The 22,450-nt window shown below is 33.9% G+C and overlaps 2 protein-coding genes across 2 annotated transcripts; both read left to right on the top strand.

Moving 5' to 3' along the window:
• The first annotated feature begins 699 nt into the window (after positions 1 to 699).
• Positions 700 to 7,217, top strand: LOC132549795 (uncharacterized). The gene is made up of 6 exons (XM_060213760.1): positions 700 to 945; positions 2,346 to 2,489; positions 2,782 to 2,850; positions 3,648 to 3,848; positions 4,722 to 4,868; positions 5,346 to 7,217. Exons 1-6 carry the CDS (start codon positions 721 to 723, stop codon positions 5,538 to 5,540), a joined length of 981 nt encoding a protein of 326 aa, XP_060069743.1. The 5' UTR covers positions 700 to 720; the 3' UTR covers positions 5,541 to 7,217.
• An 8,414-nt stretch (positions 7,218 to 15,631) lies between these two features.
• Positions 15,632 to 16,973, top strand: LOC132549833 (three-prime repair exonuclease 1-like). The gene is made up of 2 exons (XM_060213807.1): positions 15,632 to 15,917; positions 16,579 to 16,973. The coding sequence occupies exons 1-2, from the start codon at positions 15,632 to 15,634 to the stop codon at positions 16,971 to 16,973; spliced, it is 681 nt and encodes a 226-aa protein (XP_060069790.1).
• Positions 16,974 to 22,450: the final 5,477 nt, after the last annotated feature.

Raw genomic sequence — 22,450 nt, 5'->3', positions numbered from 1 at the left:
GAGCATAGCAAGCGTGCACAAACCATCAAGTGGCGAGATATACACCTACTTTTGATAAAATTTCCTGCATTAAGTCTCCGTTTCTTCTTCGAGCCAAACTTCAGTGTTTATTTGATGACACTAGAACCTTACAAAGTATACTGTGCCGAAACGTAATTTATTCTTAAGATTGATATAAAGAAACATGTATCATGGAGTGCATCAATCAAAAAAGTTGTGTACGTTCATATAAAGGAGGCAACTTTACCAGTTTCACTCACTTAATTAATTAATTATACATTAATGCATTAATCATATTTTTAATCATGTTTTTTCTTCCAACGTAAAGATTTCCAAGAATCAATGTAATTACTAACACACGTTTCAGTGCGTTTCCGTATATTCACCTCAGTGCAAGATTCAAACCCAAGATGAAACGAATCACTACACTAACTATCATGGAGTAACTTTTACAATATTTTTTCTGATTACAATGAGTATTTGGCTAGGTTATTTTTCGAGATTTCCCCCTCAAGTTTCAAATATTCATCGCAGTAAGTAGCGTTTGCAATGTTGGCATTTTTCAAACGTTTGCGGGCATATGAGCGGGATATCCACCGCACCGTCGAAGTCAAGCGTCCTCGGGCACAGATCTAGATTTAGAGGTCGCTACAATCGCTCAGCATAGCGTTGTTGACAAAGAAAGGAGGGAATTCGAATTTGAAAAAAGTGTTTGAAGTCATGGAAGCGACAAGAGATTGGCTAGTTTCAATGTTCAGGGAACATGTCGATATTTTTACCTCAGACACGACAGTGGCAGTAGCAACAGCAATTAGTGTAATATTAATGCTCATTCTCGTACCGTTTGGAGCCAAATTCATGGTGAAGGGGTTGTCACTTGTTATGTTTTTGGAGGGGATATTCTTCCTCCTCTTTCCGGAAGTAGGCTTCAGACTTTTCGCTGCGGTAAGATGTAAACCTAACATGCCTACTTAATTCAACCTAGTTACACAATCTAGTTTATCTCAATGTGCTGCGGTCTCGCTGACTACAAGATACAGCTTTTCCTTGAGAGTTCCATATGAAGTCGGAAGTTCGTTTCCTTAACGCTGTACTTCAGTTGTTTTTATTTATCAAAAAGACATGAACCCCTTGCATTATTTCATAACAAATGCAACCAAAATATGCAAGTGTACCCATTGATAACATTTTTGCTTTTCATGAACAGTGTTCCCGACGTCACATAAGAGGCATTCCTTGTCCAGCAGACACAAAAGCTTTTTTTTTCATTTTCAAATTTAATGAATCTTATAGAGCAGTCTTAATATTTATTTATTTCTATGAACATGTTTAATAACAAAATTACCACTAGACTATTTTAGCTTACCTGGAGAAAACACATTTGCTACCGTTTAACTTACTAATGACTTGACTGTGAATTAAACGGCTCAGGACACAAAGCAAACATGCTAATCTAGCTATTAATGTATAGTTGGTGCTGATTACGAAAAAAACAAGAATTACTGACTGGTTAATCTGTTCTTGTTGCAATAACCTTCTTAATTTAATATACATCCATGAGGTTTTTTTTTTCACTTTTCATCCAAAGTGTGTTGCATAAATTACGTCCTTCAATAAATGATAATCATAAACATGCAAGTTAAATAAAAATTTGAATTCATTTCAAATGCATACCTCTGCTTCATCACATTAAAGTGTTGAAATATAAATGAAGACATAAAATATCTTTGTATGTTTTTTTTTTTTTTTTTTTTGTTAGTGTGTGTGGGTTTTTTTTTCTCACAAGTTACATACATGTACAGATTAATTTATGGAAAACAAGTACCATTGGTTGGTACAAAATAAATGCCCTTTCCTATGTCATAATAAAAAAGAATTGTATCAGAGAGAAATTAAGATTTTCAAAAAACAAAGAAATTCTCAGCCTTTTGCATGACAAAACATGAAAAAAAGGAAATAATCTTCAAGAAAATGTCAAATATAAGTGCCTCTGAGGAAAACAGTGCTACATGAATACGCATCGGGATAAATCCAGTCAAATTTCAAAGTTTGTGGTGATCTTGTGAGAAAAAAATTGGATGTTGAAAAAAAAAAATTAAACTTTAAGGGAAATAACTTGTTTAAACAACAACTTTGTGTCATGATTAATGATTAAAGTGTATCAAGTTTAATAGGAATCGCATGAAAACTGAAAGTTGCGATCTTTGGACAAGTGTTTGATTGACAGACTAAACTCAACACCATTATTTGTCCCAACTAAACTTTTCTGTGAATATTCAAACACTGATTACAGAAACTTGATACAGTATTTCTATACCTAATGCATCTGATTTGTTTGCTTTTAGGAAAATGTAGAGCCTGATGTCCTCCATCTTCAAGAAATTCGCTCCCTTGGTATTATTGATATTGCAATTGCCATGACATTCCTCTTGACCATGAAGAGTTCAGATAGCACTGTGCATAGCAGTTACTTCTTTTCCATAACTCTGGTGTGTATGTTGATTGTAACATTAATAGATCAAATTATATTTACACCAAGAATCAGATATATGAAGAAAATTTTGGATCTTGAAAAAGAAAAAAAAATATGTGTAGGGAATTTGATTTGTTTGATAAAAGCTGCATTTTATGAAAGTAATTATTTGATAGTAAATACATATGTAAATCTGACTTACAGTTGCATCCATCACATTGCTCTAATATATAATCAGTACATAATATACATACAAACTGATCTATCAGTTACTATAATGTATTACAAAATGGTTATTGTTGTTCTAGTGCATTGGATGTTGTCTGATGGTAGAAGGTGCTGGATTGTTGAGAGGAAATGCTAAAGTCAATCAGAATGTAAGTGTTAACTAATATACAAAACTAAACATTAATTAACATACTGGTATGAGATATTGCCTGTACCCAGTAAAACATGCTAGAGCTAAATCTCAAGAAAGTTGAACATTTCACTAAAGATACCAGAGGTAAAAACTGTACAGTTTTTTATTATTCTTAATAGGTTGGTTTGGTATGCATTGTCATCCTTGATACTCCATGAGTTATAATCATTTCATTGCAAAAGTGAAAACACAAACTAAGTATCTGTTTGGTCTAGAGCTGGTTTCAGGAGAAAGGAAAAAGGATTCACAGACTGGTACGCTCCTTTGAAGATCACAAAAGCTAGTACAACATAACATTTTATGACAATGAGATTTGTTTGATGTACATCAAAGGATCAAACTATTCTCATCTTATCCACAAAGTATCACACATGGAACCTTTAATTTTTCCAGGAAATGTTCCAGGGTTGGAGAGAGTGAAGGGGATAACTCCAGGAGGATCAAGGATGATATACTGTATATGCTTTTAAAACTTGTTCAAAATCATTTTGTTCACATCTATTTATGAGAACCAATGCATGAATGGCTCAGAGACATTCATCTTAGATTTCAGGTTTACAGATATTTACGACTATTTGTTGGCTGTAACATCATTGTCAATAGATTATCTGCTATTCATGTCAAGAAACCAATGTGAATGTCAGATACTGTTTTAATTTTGCAGTCTACATCAGCACTTTAACATATGTACTTTTTTGTTAAACTTTTCATGTGTGAAATGACCATAGTGTTTCTATTGTATACATTTTACAGATGCAGAACTTGGCTGTACACAACCTTCTGATATGGTTTGGTTTGTTTGTTTTCCACTCCATTAGACAGAAGGAGTGGGGAGGTTATGTTGAAGTCTCTACTTCCTGTCGCAACACTCACCTTCGATTGGACTTCATCATCTGGTTTTTATGTGGAATCGTAGCTGTAGTCTTCCCACAAAAAATATACTCTTGTCAAGTGGTGAGTTCTTTTTCTAGGCTTTTACACAGAAATACTCAAATCAGAAATATACAATTGTGCTTTGATATTTATGTCCAAGGACCATAGACATTGCAGACTACCTTACAGATAAGTGTATGGAGTCCATACCTATGCCAGGTATGTGTTTTAAAAAATTAATGTTCCTAAGATCATTCACAGGGTCTTAATAAGAAACAAGTCAATGTATTATACAAAAAGTATAATTGCTGTTGTGCCATCATTTAGTGTACTTGATCGGTGAGATATTCAAAGATTATTGGTGCTTGATAACCACATGTGCATTCATTTGACAGGTCAATAATTCTTCATACACAATAGCAGCATATCAAATTGATAACTACCTGTAGCAAAACATAACAAGGGTACTGGGGTCCTTGGGTTATGAATGCTATACATTGTTCTAGCTACCATTTAAAATCAAAATATCAAGTAAATTCACTCTTTGCTGTAGTATACCACTATTCTGCTGAACTAATGTTCGTTATTAAGGCTTCACTTTGTCACTAACTCAATTTCTAACAGTGCATCAGCTTGGTTACAAGTGTGATTTAGAAACATGCTAATCTAAAGACCAAGATATTGGTTAAGTATAAGTTATATTTTGAAAAATGAAAATGAAAAGTTTCAGTTTCCAACAAAAAGGATTGTCAAATCAGAACATTCAAATGAAATATGTTAACAATATACATTGGAGAAAAAAAAATACTCAAAACAATAAGGCCTTCATATGATTTCACCAGGTGTTGCCAGATCCACGAGTATCTTTGTATCTTTTTGATTATATACAAGATGTAGGGGAAAATAGTCCCATTTAACATGTATGTATTTACAATTTTGTACATAACTTTCTAGGCTTCAACGTTGACTTTGGATTCTACCCATGTTCACCATGCCAGACTAATGGGTGTAGGATTCATTACACTGGCCTTCATGTCGGGCAGGGCCTCCAATTTCTTACGGGAAGACGACAAGAAAGCTGTTCTTCTTAGCCATGCATTGGTACGTGTTTTATCATAAAAATTAATACTTATTGTTACTTAATTACTGATAAAAATATCAAGAGTGAGAAATGAATTGTGGTACCAACTATTTGGTACTTTATTTTAATCTATTTCTATGCTCATTGTTATACCATTTACTAGTCGGATTCTTTTTCTTTTACCCAAATATTTGAGTCCTGGATTCATGATTTTACTAAGTAATGGAACTCGCCAAACGTTTGGAAATGTTGTTCTAGACTAGTTTGAAAAAACAACCTTACAAAAATTACAGACTTGTGCAGTATCAATAACATATTAAAACATGAATGTCAATATATTATGAAAATCATACTAAAGTCATTACCAAACATAGCTTTGTTTTCTTTTTAAAATTTGTGTAATTGAATTTCCAAGTTTTATAAGCCTCAAGATTAAATTAAAATTGTACATATTACTTTTGTAATCCAACATTATAACTAAGTTTTATATATAACAGGCATGTGTCCTACTGTTGATCACCATGGGTTTGAACCAAATCCTCACCACTTCCTTCACAATATGGCATGTAGCCTTTGGAATGACCACAGTGTTCCTAACACTGGCCAATGCTCTTCTAGGATCTGACCCAAAGCAGTTGGCAAAAACTGCCAGACAACAGCTGGGAAAGCTTGTACCAGTGAAACAAGAGTGAAGGTGTTTTTTGTAAACTACGTACTATACAACCATGGCAGCAATACTGACATTATATTGACTTGGCAGCAGCATTTGTATCATTGACTTTTCAGCATAGGCTCATTGATTTTATAACTTACTTGTAACGGTATATGTATACCTATATGTGTAATTATATATGGTACCAGTCAAAGTGCAACTGCATTTCTATAATGAATTTGTAGTTTAAAGAAAGTAGAATTTCTCAGGAAAACCTTGTATCTGAAGTTGTTTTTGAGCGGGCCATGTCATGAAATATAAGTTATATTAGCATAATAAAGAAATGTTTTTGTAAACTGCAGATAAAGACATGGTGTTATCTTGTATTGTCTGACTCACTTACTGGTCATTAATGCTGTACACTATACAATTATGATATGACTAAACAAAAAATTGAAAAAGAAATTAACAAACAATATTTAGACTTTGTAGGGTTACTTGGTGAAGATAAGCATATTCACTAGATTTTCTTGATATGTGCTACCTGATGAGTTATTTAAAATGTAGCTGAATTGAAAATTATGATGAAAGAAACTCTGTATGACCATGATTATAAAAAATGTTGAGTAAATTACTATTAAAACTGAAGAATTTACCAATTGAAAAGAAGAAAAAACAATTTAGATTAAGGCAGAGAAATGGAAGATTGTGTGTGATTCCTAGTCAGAGTGCAGATAATAACCACGCAACATAATTCCTTTGTTTTCTTAACAAGGCACCGACTATTTCAAATCACTGTAAGATTAATTTGACTTTTGAAATTCGTCAGAACTGAATGACAGAAATTTTCGGTTTCCCTATTGTCATTTTGATTCAGTTCTATAAAGTCGAGTTAGTTCATACAGTTATAAACATTTCACAGGCTATGTTCTTGGTCAAGTTCATTGGATAATTCTTATTGCCATTTTTTTAAAAAACTTTTTTCTAAATAATCAATTTTACTGAATTTATGCCATCTTTTACTGGTTTATTTCCTTGAAATTTATAAATAGGAAGATGTACAAATGTTTATATAGATAAGCTATGATCTTGTGTATTTGATTGTTAAGTTATTAGTAAAAGGTGACAAGGATAAATTCATTTAAAGCAATTGCCTGTGTTAATTGAAGATGTCATGTCCCTGCCATAAAGGAATATAGAGATCAGTCAATCTTTTGTGTATCAAAATATTGTAATGTATGCCTGTTACTTAGTCAATATTTATGTTAAATGAATATTACTATATACGCAACAGTTTTGCTTCATAGTATTAATATATATGCCAACTGTTTATGCTGCATGCATGTCAATTATGTAAACAGCTTTGCTGCATGTATGTTAATTGTATTTACAACTACAGGTGTAAAAAAACAAAATTTGCTATGTCTTTATATTATTTTATTATATACAAAGTATATAATGGTGTGAATACTTCCAACATTTTTATACTCAAGTAAGGTAGATAATAACTACCTTTGACACAGTAGAATTTTACACATACTGGTTTACATGTGTGTTGCAATTAAATGGCCGTGCTTTGAGAGTTTCATAGGTTTATATTTCGTATGACTTGTTTGTAGTGTGTATTAGAATATTTTTTTACCTGTCTGTACATCATGGCTGTAGATTTAGTCATTAATATTATCATGCCTTAATCTGATGTCTAAATATTTTTAAGTGCACTAAATGTATTGGTAGATTTAGATACTAATAAAATATACATTTCATATGGTTAGCTGTTTGTTTCGATTTTGCTATAGGAATTTCAGACACATTGTCTGAAAACTAATTATGATGTTATATTCATGGCTGTTAAGTATGTAGTTATTAAAAAGTAAGGGAGTTTATGTTCCTGTCATTTTCAGTCAGCAGAAACTACATACACATTGTACTTAACATCAATCTGTAAGTATGACTATCCATTAATGGAACAGGCTCCTTTCAAATCTGGCTAAAATGTCTACGATGTGTAAAATAAGAACTTTCTTCAATGATGTTTCAATATTTTTTGACATTTTTTTGTGTCTTCATATTTTCAATGAATTGTGTAAATGTAAGTTTTTTAATTATTTTGTCCTTGTCGTGATGAATCATGCTACCAGTACAACATTTCCACAATCAAAAAATGGATTTACAATAATAGCAGGACCGATGGTTTCTATGTCTGTGTATTGGCTTTTTAGAATTTTATTGAGTCTTGACCATATATTGGTAGGGCATGGATATTTTAATTTTAGAACTCTATCTGTGTAATTGATATGATGAGCGAGCAGTGCTTCACTCATTCAAAAACTTTTACTAAATATACTTAAAACTCTTTTCAATAGTGATACCATTACATTACATACTCCGTGGACAAACTCAACAAGCAGATTCCGTGTATTATTCCATATGTTCAACCTTAACAATAATTGAAAACTTTACATGGAATTCCCAAATAACATATCAAACAAAGCCAATTGGTGATGGGACACGCAAAATAGTTTGCCTATTATGTTGCACGTGATGGTACCCTTCATTCCTTACTTTGTCCCATCCCAAGAACAAGCAGAAATAGGAACAATTTGCAATTTTACACGGCCAACAGTGGCGACCTCATGATTCCAACAGCATCACTCGATTCATTGTCTGTATGACAGAAATGCTTTAGGATCTGGAATTTCCAACACTACAATCCAGAAAAACAGCACAACACCTCGTATTCATGTACAAAGTGGTTGAGGAGTTGGAACCAGTGTACCTTCATCGGTCTTTTTACAAAAATCTAGACCTAAAAGTCATCAAGACATCAAGGCATTTAGGTAGTTATATAACCAAAAATACTGTAGACACATATGCTACCAACAATAACAAACCATTCCAAGTACAGATTGCCACCACTCTAAAACACAAGAACTGTTTTTTATAAGAACTGTGGTAGACTGGTCCCACATGGAGAATAAAATTGTGTTCGCCAACAATCGAGGGGTTTAAGTCATCCCCCAACAAGCACTACCGATTAAGGCACTAAACACTCTCTCTCTCTCCTGTCACTGAAAAAACCAGGCTTCGGGATCTGCGACGTACATATACAGACTACAGGCCGATATATTGATTCCAGACAGATTTAAAAAGGACGATAGACTGTTAAAATAGTTCAGACTAGGACACAACCATGGTAACACAGACCATTTCTCCTGATGGAAGGAAACCGCAACAAATAGATGAGAAGGAAATAAGACGAATAAAAAACCCAAAACAATAATTCATTTTATGACTGCCGTGGTGGAAAATATATATATTGGCTCCTAGCTTGTAGTAAAACCTCGAATATTTGAATCATCAAAAATACAATCTTTACAGTATGCCGAAACATGAATTAAATGACATTTTACCAATGTGTTACACCCTATATCAACGTCACTAATATCACGCCTCTGTCCACATCTATCAATTCCTATCGCCTTTACTATCACACCTCTGACAAAAACTATCGGGCCCTATCACCTTTAATATCACGCATCTGTCCACAACTATCAATTCATATCGCCTTTAATATCACGCCTCTGACAAAAACTATCGGGCCCTATCACCTTTAATATCACGCATGTCCACAACTATCAATTCCTATCGCCTTTAATATCACGCTTCTGTCCACAACTATCCATTCCTATCGCTTTTACTATCACGCCTCTGTCCATAACTATCAATTCCTATCGCTTTTAATATCACGCCTCTGACAAAAACTATCGGGCCCTATCACCTTTAATATCACGCATCTGTCCACAACTATCAATTCATTTCGCCTTTAATATCACGCCTCTGACAAAAACTATCAAGCCCTATCGCCTTAAATATCACGCCTCTGTCCACAACTATCAATTACTGTCGCCTTTAATATCACGCCTCTGTCCACAACTATCAATTCATATCGCCTTTGATATCATCCCTCTGACAAAAACTATCAAGCCCTTTCGCCTTTAATATCACGCCTCTATCCACAACTATCAATTCATTTCGCCTTTAATATCACGCCTCTGTCCACAACTATCAATTACTGTCGCCTTTAATATCACGCCTCTGTTCATAACTATCAAATCCTATCGCCTTTGATATCACGCCTCTGACAAATACTATCGGGCCCCATCGCCTTTAATATCACGCCTCTATCCACAACTATCAAATCCTATCGCCTTTGATATCACGCCTCTGACAAAAACTATCGGGCCCTATCGCCTTTAAAATCACGCCTCTGACAAAAACTATCGGGCCCTATCGCCTTTAAAATCACGCCTCTGTCCACAACTATCAAATCCTATCGCCTTTAATATCACGCCTCTGACAAAAACTATCAAGCCCTATCGCCTTTGATATCACCCCTCTGACAAAAACTATCAAGCCCTTTCGCCTTTAATATCACGCCTATGTCCACAACTATTAATTCCTTTCGCCTTTAATATCACGCCTCTATTCACAACTATCAATTACTGTCGCCTTTGAAATCACGCCTCTGTCCACAACTATCAAATCCTTTCGCCTTTAATATCACGCCTCTGACAAAAACTATCAAGCCCTATCGCCTTTGATATCACCCCTCTGACAAAAACTATCAAGCCCTTTCGCCTTTAATATCACGCCTCTGACAAAAACTATTGGGCCCTATCGCCTTTAATATCACGCCTCTATCCACAACTATCAAATCCTATCGCCTTTGATATCACGCCTCTGTCCAAAACTATCAATTCATATCGCCTTTAATGTCACGCCTCTGTCCACAACTATCAATTCATATCTCCTTTAATATCACGCCTCTGACAAAAACTATCAAATCCTATCGCCTTTGATATCACGCCTCTGACAAAAACTTTCAAGCCCTATCGCCTTTAATATCACGCCTCTGTCCACAACTATCAAATCCTATCGCCTTTAATATCACGCCTCTGTCCACAACTATCAATTCCTTTCGCCTTTAATATCACGCCTCTATCCACAACTATCAATTACTGTCGCCTTTAATATCACGCCTCTGTCCACAACTATCAAATCCTATCGCCTTTGATATCACGCCTCTGACAAAAACTATCAAGCCCTATCGCCTTTAATATCACGCCTCTGTCCACATCTATCAATTCCTATCGCCTTTACTATCACACCTCTGTCCACAACTATCAATTCATATCGCCTTTAATATCACGCCTCTGACAAAAACTATCGGGCCCTATCACCTTTAATATCACGCATCTGTCCACAACTATCAATTCCTATCGCCTTTAATATCACGCTTCTGTCCACAACTATCCATTCCTATCGCTTTTACTATCACGCCTCTGTCCACAACTATCAATTCCTATCGCTTTTAATATCACGCCTCTGACAAAAACTATCGGGCCCTATCGCCTTAAATATCACGCCTCTGTCCACAACTATCAATTACTGTCGCCTTTAATATCACGCCTCTGTCCACAACTATCAATTCATATCGCCTTTGATATCACCCCTCTGACAAAAACTATCAAGCCCTTTCGCCTTTAATATCACGCCTCTGTCCACAACTATCAATTCATTTCGCCTTTAATATCACGCCTCTGTCCAAAACTATCAATTCATATCGCCTTTAATGTCACGCCTCTGTCCACAACTATCAATTCATATCTCCTTTAATATCACGCCTCTGACAAAAACTATCAAATCCTATCGCCTTTGATATCACGCCTCTGACAAAAACTATCAAGCCCTATCGCCTTTAATATCACGCCTCTGTCCACAACTATCAAATCCTATCGCCTTTAATATCACGCCTCCGACAAAAACTATCAAGCCCTTTCGCCTTTAATATCACGCCTCTGTCCACAACTATCAATTCCTTTCGCCTTTAATATCACGCCTCTATCCACAACTATCAATTACTGTCGCCTTTAATATCACGCCTCTGTCCACAACTATCAATTACTGTCGCCTTTAATATCACGCCTCTGTCCACAACTATCAAATCCTATCGCCTTTGATATCACGCCTCTGACAAAAACTATCAAGCCCTATCGCCTTTAATATCACGCCTCTGTCCACAACTATCAATTCATATCGCCTTTGATATCACCCCTCTGACAAAAACTATCAAGCCCTTTCGCCTTTAATATCGCGCCTCTGTCCACAACTATCAATTCCTTTCGCCTTTAATATCACGCCTCTATCCACAACTATCAATTCATATCGCTTTTGACATCACGCCTATGTCAAAAATTATCAATTCCTATCGCCTTTGATATCACGCCTCTGTCAAAAACTATGAATTCCTGTCACCTTTCGTATGACTCCCCTTTGCTTGAGAATAATCATGACAAGCAATAATCGTGTAAAAATATAATAATACTCACAGCAATCAGTTTGTGAAAAGAAGATAATCTATTTTTGGTGTTAATCACGTCTACTTATATATGCTCTCGTTAATAGACCATAACCAGTCAATGTGTTATATTATAATTTCGAACAAATAATACTCGAAACAAAACCTGATCAATGTTAGGTAACTAAGGGTAAGTGATACTATAATGGCCCAGATTTGGAACTAAACAGTAGTAATGTGACCTTTGAACTGAACTAATGTCTGAATGGGGTACTACCTGGACTTATAAATAGACGCAATATAGGAATAATATTTACATAAGACATTGTGATACTCACTAGGAGATTAACACATAGTGAATATTGCACTGCGATGTACATATTAAGGCTACAGATTACAAGTAGTAATCAACACGTGCTGTAAAGACGTTGGCGTATCCTCTAAAGCAGTAAGTATGAACTAATGTTCCCCTGTACTACTGTCTCTGTGTGTCTCCTTGTCCATAAATGTTACTGTGGAAGAAGAATCGATCTTTGGCCCGTCACACTGATAGTCGTCAGTGACAATCTTGCAGTCTATGCTGGGTCTAAACTCACTTATTTGTAATTCGTGCACTTTGAGATACATATATACCGGGTACATTTGTCTTGCAAAGTCTTGTGGTGTCTTACCAAAAGGTCAGTCTTTCGAAGTAAAATGATGGAAAATGATTCTGTTTGTTTTGAAGTTATTTTGATCGCTTGTATCCAGGTGGTACACATGTCCATGGATATTCCATAAAGGTAAAATTAGATTGCGGCTCAGTTTTGTTTTATCAATTTTCATTGTTTCATACTCAACGAACTTTCCACATTAAACAATGTTCCAACAGATATATATATATATATATATTATCTGAGTATCTCTTCAAAACATTTATTCACATAACTTGTTGCAGATAATTATAATAAAGAGTCGTATTTTTGTTTATAATCAAAGCTAGTGGCATGTTTGGATTTGTATTTGGAGGTTTTTCGTGTTTATTTACATAGATATATATTATACAGTATTGGACGAATATTTCATAATCGCTGTTTTATGTTTCCTTAAAGTTTTACCATAACTACATATCTGACCAAATATCTATGAATGCAAGCATATGAAGTTACTGTGAAAGCATTAATTTTCGTGTTTGTTTGTTTTTTTTAATTTTCGTTCATTTCGTGGGTACTAACGGATTCACGAACTGATGAAATATCATATGTATAATATTCTATATAATATCATTATGTTCATTATGTGCCTCAATTGGTTAAATGAATCTTGAACTCTTAGAATGAGACGAACAGAAAAACAATATGTTGATGAAAGGTATATATTTGTGTATCGCGAAACAAATTATTCCGTGCACGTCTAAACGTGTGTATGCATGTGCTTGTCAATGTATATCCGTACGTGGGTTTTTGTGTAAGTACGTGCAAATACGTGTTTCTTGTTGTCATATCTTCTCTCTATTTCTGTAACTCTCCATCATTGGAGGAAATACATATATAAAATGTAATAACAAAAATGTCAAAACGTAGAGCCATTTTATACTACCGCTGTCCTTATCAAGACGCTGTTTAATTAAATGTTAAAGCGGAACACATTTGTGTTGGGGAACAGTTATTTGACATAGACGAGGCTGGAATACTTATATTATACATTTAAATCGAATATCCTGCCATCAAATTTAAGGTCGTTGGGACTAAAACCTTTTTTTTCATTAATGGAATCAGATCATTTAGGGAAAGATGAATTTTCTCCAAAACTTTTCCATTCATTCTGTTGCTTGAAGTAGATTTACCAAAAAACAGTAGTTATCATTGCAATTGATATCCACAGAACACATCAGTTTACAAATTGTTCTTCATCAGTTTGGCAGTCTATAGTTCAGGACATTTTTATTATTTTTCTGAAACGGCTGCTTGGTTTTGCTCTTAAGACGACAGTAGTTAATTTGTTGCACTGACGTCGAAATTCAATTAATATATTTATCTTTTCTACTGTTGGAGCATTTGCGTTTAACACGCGTGTATATATGTTTACACCATTACGTAAAATATTGATCCAAATACGCAACAGTCTGGGAAACGCAGTACGGTGTGTTGTTGCGGATGCATAGCTAAATGTCGACATTATTGTCCTCTCAATTCTCTGACATAAAACAAAATATATGGTGATGTTCGAGATTAAAAATCGTTTAATTTGATAATTTTCTTAATAAATCACATATAGGTACTTTCTATAACGTAACACATTTTAAAACGGGAAATATATTTCTTTATGCATATGTTAGCTGTGAGATATCAAGTTATCCATGCATTTTACCTTTAGATACCTCATTCACTAAGGGAGATAATCGGAAGTGTACAACTGAAATGCCTGAAAGAAGACATTGTTTTAACAATTGTACATCTTAGTGACGGTGAAATAGGTCATCATACCAGATTTGTCTTTATTTACCGGTTGTCCTGTAGTACTGTGTACCATCTCTAAACCTGGGACTGACAGATCGTACCACACGGAACATTGGTAGGTAGAAAGATCTATATACCACAGTTATCTCTCTTCCACTATCACTTAATCAACTCCTAGTCTTTATAGAGTTTTAACCTCAGCATCTATTATTTTCTTCTATTTATTATTATTATTATTATTTTTGGGGAAAAACAGGTATATATGACATAATATACGTTTTTCAGGTAACACAAAATATAGTTTCTATGGAAACCTGGGTTATGAAAGTATGCTTTTATTGTATATTTTTTGTATAATCCAAAAATTATCAACATGCGTCAAGGTACATCAACAATATTTTTGTCTTTTATTTTAATATTAGTTCTTTAACTTTCTGTTTGCAGAATAATGAAAGCCTTCCAAAGTGGTTATTCTTGATATCAAATATCTTAATAAGTCTATTATTCTAAACATACGGATTTTTTCCAAGTGGTATTCCCCTTTTAATGTTATTCGTTCATCTAATACCAGGCCCTAGTTTCACGAATCTTCCTTAACTAAAGAAAATGTTAACCACCATAGAACACACATTACGTATGTTAAGGAAAACCTTTAATCTAAGAACATTTCCTTAACGTAAGTAATGCTTTTCCGAGGGGAATTTTAAGTTAAGGGAGATTAATGAAACTGGGTCATGTCTCTCTTTTTAAATAATTTAATTACATAGGTTCTCGAGCGTATAATACCATGTATCTCTTTTTTTCAAAGAATTAAGTGATATAAGTTGTCTCCTTGTACATTTGTTTGATTCGCCGTTAGAAAACATGGGATGGCCTGGAAAAATATAAAGGCGTTCAACTGTTGTTATTCTGTTAACTGTAGAATCTTCAATATCCTGAATCTGATACCTCTAATATTGTCCGACCTTCAGCTCAATATCAGCATAATTTTTCACTATTACTTTTTTCTGTTCCATCATCCCCCTCATCCTTATACTCACTTAATATTGCTCTCGGTTACATTTTTTTCATGCTAACACCGAATTAGATAAACATTGAAATATATACTTATTTTTCAAACGAAAGGTTTTCATGAAAAATGTATTATACTTAATGTTTAATTTCATTCAATCTATTGACAGATACAACCAGCTATTTAATTAGCACGTGCATATTATTAATTAACCTTCTGATGCCCCTTAATTCTTATGATTTGGTGCATTTTGTCAATACTGTTTTGTCTGTTTATGGATCATGTTATTTTCTATTTTTCATGGTCCACTTAAGAAAGAAATGGAGAAGGAAAGAGACGACACGTTTTGTACGCCTGCTAAACACAGCAGGCAAACAAAGACAGATATTCACCAACAAGAAATTTCCACATTTGTGTTTGTTGGACTGACTGGCAGCGCTCTTCTTCCTTTAAATCCAAGTATCCTTGAGATCAGTTTGCTGGCCATCGAGCGTTCAGACATCCTTCTCTTGGCCGGACAGGGGCTCCCTCGGGCTCTAAACAGGTTGACTATGACCTTCAAACCCCACAGATCACCAATACCTATCCGCGTCATGGAAAATACAGGTACTTTATATCTGAAATTGTAAAAGTATGGAAAGTCGTTAAACACTTTTTGACCATTATTAATTCAAAGCAATATAATGTAATAACACTAAAAAGGACAAAATGAGAAAAAAGGGAAAAACGGGAATATTGACAATGCAACGTACTTCATTTATTCATTGCGCCCCCAAAATAGGGAAAAACAACTCGTACAAATGTGGTATATCATTCCTTTACATATCTCTTGAAAGGCTTACGTCTGTAAAATTAGAGGTAATAAGGTGTGTTCAGACCTTCCGATGGAATATCATTCTGTCAAGATTGACCAGTTCAAGCATTTCAAAAAGTATGACTGACGTAAGGAAACCTTTTCTTACCTTTGACTAAGAAGTGCGACAGAAATATATTTCACACTCTAAGGTTTTAGATTCATCACTGACAAGTCCTAGAATTTGTCTCTAACTAATTTTAACTTTGTATTGTAAGATGCCATTCAATTGTATGTCTTTTAAACAATCGTGGATTAAATACCTTCATCACACAAACTTTATTAAAATATAACAACAATGGGTTTTACAAAGTCTTCATTGTTGATATGCTGCTGAAACATTTCCAAGTTTCTAACTTCCGTTGTATATCGTATCCCCGAAACGTAAATCTTGCGTCATTTTCTGTGTTACAGATCTTCTGGACAGTTCTGTTGAGAGCAGTCACGCTATAAATGACGAAGATTTTACTATAATCAACAACTTTATAGAACGACTTCCCAAACCAGTTTGTCTGGTGTCGTATACAGCAGAGATATACGATTATAAAGTCATTCGAAAAGAACTGAACAGGTTAGATAGAAACATCAACAACTCCGGGCTACTTTGTACAAGCCTTCGTAAAGCTGTTCGTCAATTTCGACCAAACCTCGAATCATATGAATTGAACAATGTTTACAGAGTGGTCTGCAAACGAAAAAGTGAGATCACAGAAGAATCGGCGGAAAATGTTGTGCGCATGCTCACAGAGATAGTCTCCTGTATACCTGGGACAATAGGATGGATAGACAGAAACTTTGAACTGTTTTAAGGATGTTTGGTGTATTACCAATGTGAATAAACCAAAACCGTCATTTACCGGCTTGTTTAATTGCATGGTCTAGCTATTGTTGGTTCCCTAACAACCTTTCAGAACGAATTTAAGGCCTACAACTGGCCGCGTTCTGGAAATATAAACTTCATAGACGACACAGTTGTTTCATGTCACGTTCTCTAAAAGTAATCTATGGGTGTGACAGTACTGAACAAGTCGACCTTCATTTTACAAATTGTAATATACTGCTGTTGGAGATCTTGAATAGACAGATAAACATGTACTTATTTACAAATTCATGTCAGTAATTAATTGATATTTTGATATGTAGGAAACTCCACCCATTTCTGCCTAAGGTCTCTGTACCGATGTATATAGATATATATATAATGCTATTGAGAGTATAGGTACCCCACATCGAAACTTTATCGCGTTTTCATACAATAGATAACTTGCTATCAACATTTCGTGACGTCATATTTTTTTGTTGAGTGTCATAGTTCATTATGGAAGTCCTCCAAATTGTTATATATTTGCAATGTCCTATAAATGAAATTATCACATTTTACCATGAATTCAGTAGCAACAAATACAGCTTATGTAAAATATTTAGCAAAGCTTGCTCGTACAGCTGTTTCCAGTTTGTTTATAACAACGAAGTACGGAAACCCATAGGGAAAGTTATAGAATTTAGAATGTACAAGAAGTCGTAAATAATAGTAGATTGATATTTTTGTGAGATTTTTGAGAGAATACATTAGAATATTAAAGTCGTTTTGAATTGAAGAAAGATAAAAGTGCTATAATTGTGTATAAATGGAACATAATTTCACGATTGTCTGTCAAACATCCACTGAACACACATCCTATCACTGACGTATACTAATGTTAAACCCATTCAACATTAAGTTTTAGAATAACTCTTAATACTTGTATAATCGATTTAAATTATGTACACTATATATATATGTATATGGCTTTGGTCGGATTTAATCATGTCTTCATGCTAAGAGTATACCACATAATTTAAGAAGTATTTATTCTAACACACACTTTAGAACTCACTATTAATGACGATCGTGAAGACTTGTATGTATAGTAACGGTTATGTAATTCCTTATCTTACACTGAATGATCAATAGGACTTTAATACAGAAATGATTTCTTTCAGTCTGTTGGCATAACTACTAACACTATATACCAAGATACAAACTCACGAAATAACATAAACGTGATATTAACATTAGCGTATATCACCATAACACGATACATCGACACGTAATATCATTTTGTACATGTAGTATTGGAGGAGTGTATCAAATATGTTTACTTATATTTGAAATACCTACATACTTATATTTGAAATACCTACATACTTATATTTGAAATACCTTCATACTTATATTTGAAATACCTGCATACTTATATTTGAAATACCTACATACGGAATTCAATGGACACAATCAGTTAATATGATATTCTGTTAAAAGTGTTTTTCAAAGAAATATTATTTTAGGGACAACACATTTTCATTCAGACTGATTTTTCAAACCCTTTCAAACAATTTATTTCATACCTAGTAGGAATTATCGAAGTTTTTATCGAATTAAGATTATTGTTATTTAAATAGTTTGTCTGTTAGCACTATGAGTACTATGTTTGAATTATCCAGAGTTCTTGTCCTTTCCGATGCTACGATTTTACCATATAAAACACTAATGACGGATACTAAATCCGATTTAAACGTAAAGCGTAAATTAGTCAAATTAGACAATGAAATATCTATAATGAAAAATTGAGTTATACGTTGTAAACAAAACAACAAATGGACGCACTTTCGTGCGAATGAACACCTGACATTTAATTTTGAATTTGTTGATCATTTGAAATAAACAATTAACACAAACTGTGTCTGTATGTTATACTTCCTAGATATACAAAACCATGTAACTGGTGTATGTTATAACTTCCTTGATACTTGATAAAGTTTAAAGCATGTCAGGTTAGTAAGCCTATTGCTTATAGTGGTCAGATACCTTTATATTCAATATATTGGTCTAAAATGATTCCTGTATATACATGTTTTATTCAGACTGGTTCAGTTATTTTCATTTGATAAGTCTAAAATGTAATACTTTTTACTATATATATATATATTCAATTTCATGTTTTTGAAATGTTCATTTGTATAAACGTGGTTTTGGTACAAATGTCTTGTTTTATACATAGGTTTGATGAAAACCTGTTTACGAAGTATTACGTGTTGTTACAGTAAAATATCACGCCATGGATACAGGTATGTTTGCTATTTAGCGTCAAACGCGTGATGATATATCGCATTGGTGTCCTCTGGCTATGACCACTGGTAACTTCCGCGCACTTTGTATTACAAGTGATGTAATTTGACCAATTATGGCGCGAGAGCGTGATGTGATATATTTCATAATGTCCACCCAACTGAGTGGCTAGTGCGGGTTGTGCACCACATCCGGGTTCTGGCATATAAATAGGAGCTATTTTTTCGCCCGTAAAAACTAATAAAAGAATCCAAGCTACGGAACAAAGGTGAGTTTTTGCTATAAAAATAACATCATTTATTAGTGTCATTTTAACATTGTTTAAATGATTTTTAAATTTCGAACACCTAACCAGCTGTCTTGAAATTATGAAATGCTCGGAATTATCCAATACTAATATAGACGGAAAACCCATTATTCGATATTCATGTCACACATTTTCTAAATAAACTGAATTTGTGAGTATATCAAGCGTATTCCCTAACAGATTAAATAATCACAATAGCTAATTTCGTTTTCGATAATTTGGAAAGTCAGAAAATTGAGATTTTCAGTTTGAATTTACAATACAATATCTATGCGAACCTTGATCTAAATGAAGATATCTATTTGCTAATGTTTCAGATGAAAACTGTAATAGTTGCCGTTGCGGTGGTCGTATGTTGTGTGGTGGCGGCCAGAGGCGAGGCCTATGGTAACTATGGGGGAGGGCTGGGACTTGATTACAAAGGCAGTCAGTACCTACAAAAGGGACATATCAGTCAGTACAGTGCGGGAGGATATGCCAAGGGATACTCAACATATCCAACGCATTCTGGATACTCCGGATACGGGAAAAAACCTGTGGTTAAGAAGGAGGTTGTAGTGAGCGCACCTTACTCTGTTCCAATGTTTATCCCCCCTCTTCCAGTGGCAGATACCAGTGACTCCATTTTCGGCGGTGGAACATTTCAACGTAAGCATTCTTACTGCCGAGCATATTGACAGATTTCTGTACTTCCGTTCTTGATATTGAATATAAGTAATTTGATTATAATGCCAATTATATTTATGACGATGATATTCACAAAATTACTGTATATACGTATATGCTTCTGAAAAAAATGATACTTTTTGAAACAAGATTATCAAGATAATGTGGATGGTTGTGTTAAATAACTCCGAAACTGGAAAAAATACTGAACATTTTTTTGGTTACTTCACAAGCTGTTATATATATAGACTTTCCAATTGTTTTTCAGTGTTTCTCTTATTCCTGGTCATCCAGCTTTTGAATAACAACTCTGGTTAAATAGACTCACCTGTCACAGTAAGTTTACTATTCGTATTAATGCTTTACTATTAATCGATAATCATAGGTTAAAGAATTGTTCTCAAACAAAAACGCAAATATTTGTCAATATTATCTTTAATACGTTTGATGGTAAACATAATGGGATGCTTGCATTTATACTATGAATAAATTTTCATTCGCTATATTTCTAAAGACATTTTAGTTTACGAAAACCAGCTGATTCTTCAATTAAGTATTTAACATTCACTATCAAATACATTACGACCAGTTAGCGTCAAAAAATATATAATTTTAGACTTATACATCATTATGGGGTAGGCGTATATTTATTTATATATATATGTAAATATCATTGTGTCTCTATTTCAGAAATCTCATTCTTCGTCAAGGATGGAGCTGTATTCATGGGGTATTTTTATTTTGTTTGCTGTTTCGATAAGAAATAAATGTTATGTAAAATTGAAAGTTTATGCTTACTGTTTTCATTTCAACAATTGTTATCGACAAAGACGTTATCTGCTAATGGATTGAATAACAGTCAATCCATACATCACAAATCCTTTTCATTCAGTGAACAGACCACTTCATCAAACGATTAGCGCGATAGTTGTTTATTTATTTATTTTTTTTGTTTTTTTTTTTTTTGCTTTTTTTGTTTCCATATTAAATAAAACTCATCACTTAGCAACTACCATACATATATTTTTTTTGTTTGCGGTTTGTTTAAGAAAGTGCTGATATGTACATCTAATGTGGGAAGTGGTTTATAATCGTTTTCAATAATAAACAATACCATACTCGGATATTCTTGTTCGCAGTATTAACTTCCTGCTGATACCATTTGATGTATATTCTTTCTACGTGACCGTTACGACAGACTCTGTGGGAAGGGAATATTGACATGTTCTACCTAAATGTTTCTGAATCTTTTCTTAAATAGATGGAATCTTTACTGAACCTATTTCCTATTTCTTGACATAAATTAACGAAAATCTAATGAGTCAAATAAGAACAGAACGACAATCATGTACAAGTAAAACAAATAAAAGTTAATTTACAGCAGAGCTAAGCAATGAAGTAAACTGCACGATGCAGCTTTTTCTTCCTTCTAGGACTCGTCATTGGTGCTAAAGACCTTAATTTTGAAGCCTAGGGGACGACTAAGGAAAATGTAAAGGGATCGGAAGTGCACTAGCCCCATAATTGAATATCATTATTTTCAAATATATCAGATGATTTTAGAACAATGTCAAGTACATGTATATATTCTGAATCGTGTCTCTATTCAGATTAATTAAGATATGGCTTGCAGCATCATTTGAACACAAGTTCCACAAGAATTAAAAGAAAGATAACATTGAAACAAAGCAGTGAATTGTGGGTTATATTATTATCATTTAGTGGGACTCGACTGCCGGAACATTGTACTTGTTACCCCTCCAACAACAATAAAGCATACCATTTATTCAAGAAACGAAATTATCGTGTCACTTCCACAGTAAGAACAAGGTTAACAACAAGCACTGTCGAAGTAAACAGAGAAGAGTTCAACTTTTGTTTTATGTTCAATCAATGTCAGAGGGAGGTTGCTGATGTAGGTCATTTCTATGTTTGTTTAAACTTATTCACAGAGTAAGCATTATCTTGCACATTTAGAAAAATATTGACCAACAAGAAGTTAAAATTGAAATTGTCATGTAACTTATTATAAATACGTATGATGAGTGATAACTATAGGTATACAAAATCGAACTAGTGTTAAAAGGTAAGAGTATAAATATGTTCCGTAAAATAATATAGATATTTATACGGTAATAAGGAATGTATTTCGCCTTATTTAGATACCGGTATATACATTTCTCTATTTTAACACACGTGGATTC

The sequence above is a fragment of the Ylistrum balloti genome, unplaced genomic scaffold (genome assembly GCF_031769215.1).
Source record: "Ylistrum balloti isolate Yb309-2 unplaced genomic scaffold, AGI_CSIRO_Ybal_v1 Utg370078, whole genome shotgun sequence".
NCBI lineage: Eukaryota > Metazoa > Mollusca > Bivalvia > Pectinida > Pectinidae > Ylistrum > Ylistrum balloti.
This window is presented reverse-complemented; position numbering and strand designations above follow the sequence as displayed.

Bases quoted from the DNA above. Each gene is read 5' to 3' on its own strand.
- LOC132549833 (XM_060213807.1), top strand. From the start codon at position 15,632: ATGGAGAAGGAAAGAGACGACACGTTTTGTACGCCTGCTAAACACAGC. The intron at 15,918-16,578 runs GTACTTTATATC...TCTGTGTTACAG, and splicing joins CCGCGTCATGGAAAATACAG to ATCTTCTGGACAGTTCTGTT.
- LOC132549795 (XM_060213760.1), top strand. From the start codon at position 721: ATGGAAGCGACAAGAGATTGGCTAGTTTCAATGTTCAGGGAACATGTC. The intron at 2,490-2,781 runs GTGTGTATGTTG...TTGTTGTTCTAG, and splicing joins ACTTCTTTTCCATAACTCTG to TGCATTGGATGTTGTCTGAT. The intron at 3,849-4,721 runs GTGAGTTCTTTT...ATAACTTTCTAG, and splicing joins AAATATACTCTTGTCAAGTG to GCTTCAACGTTGACTTTGGA.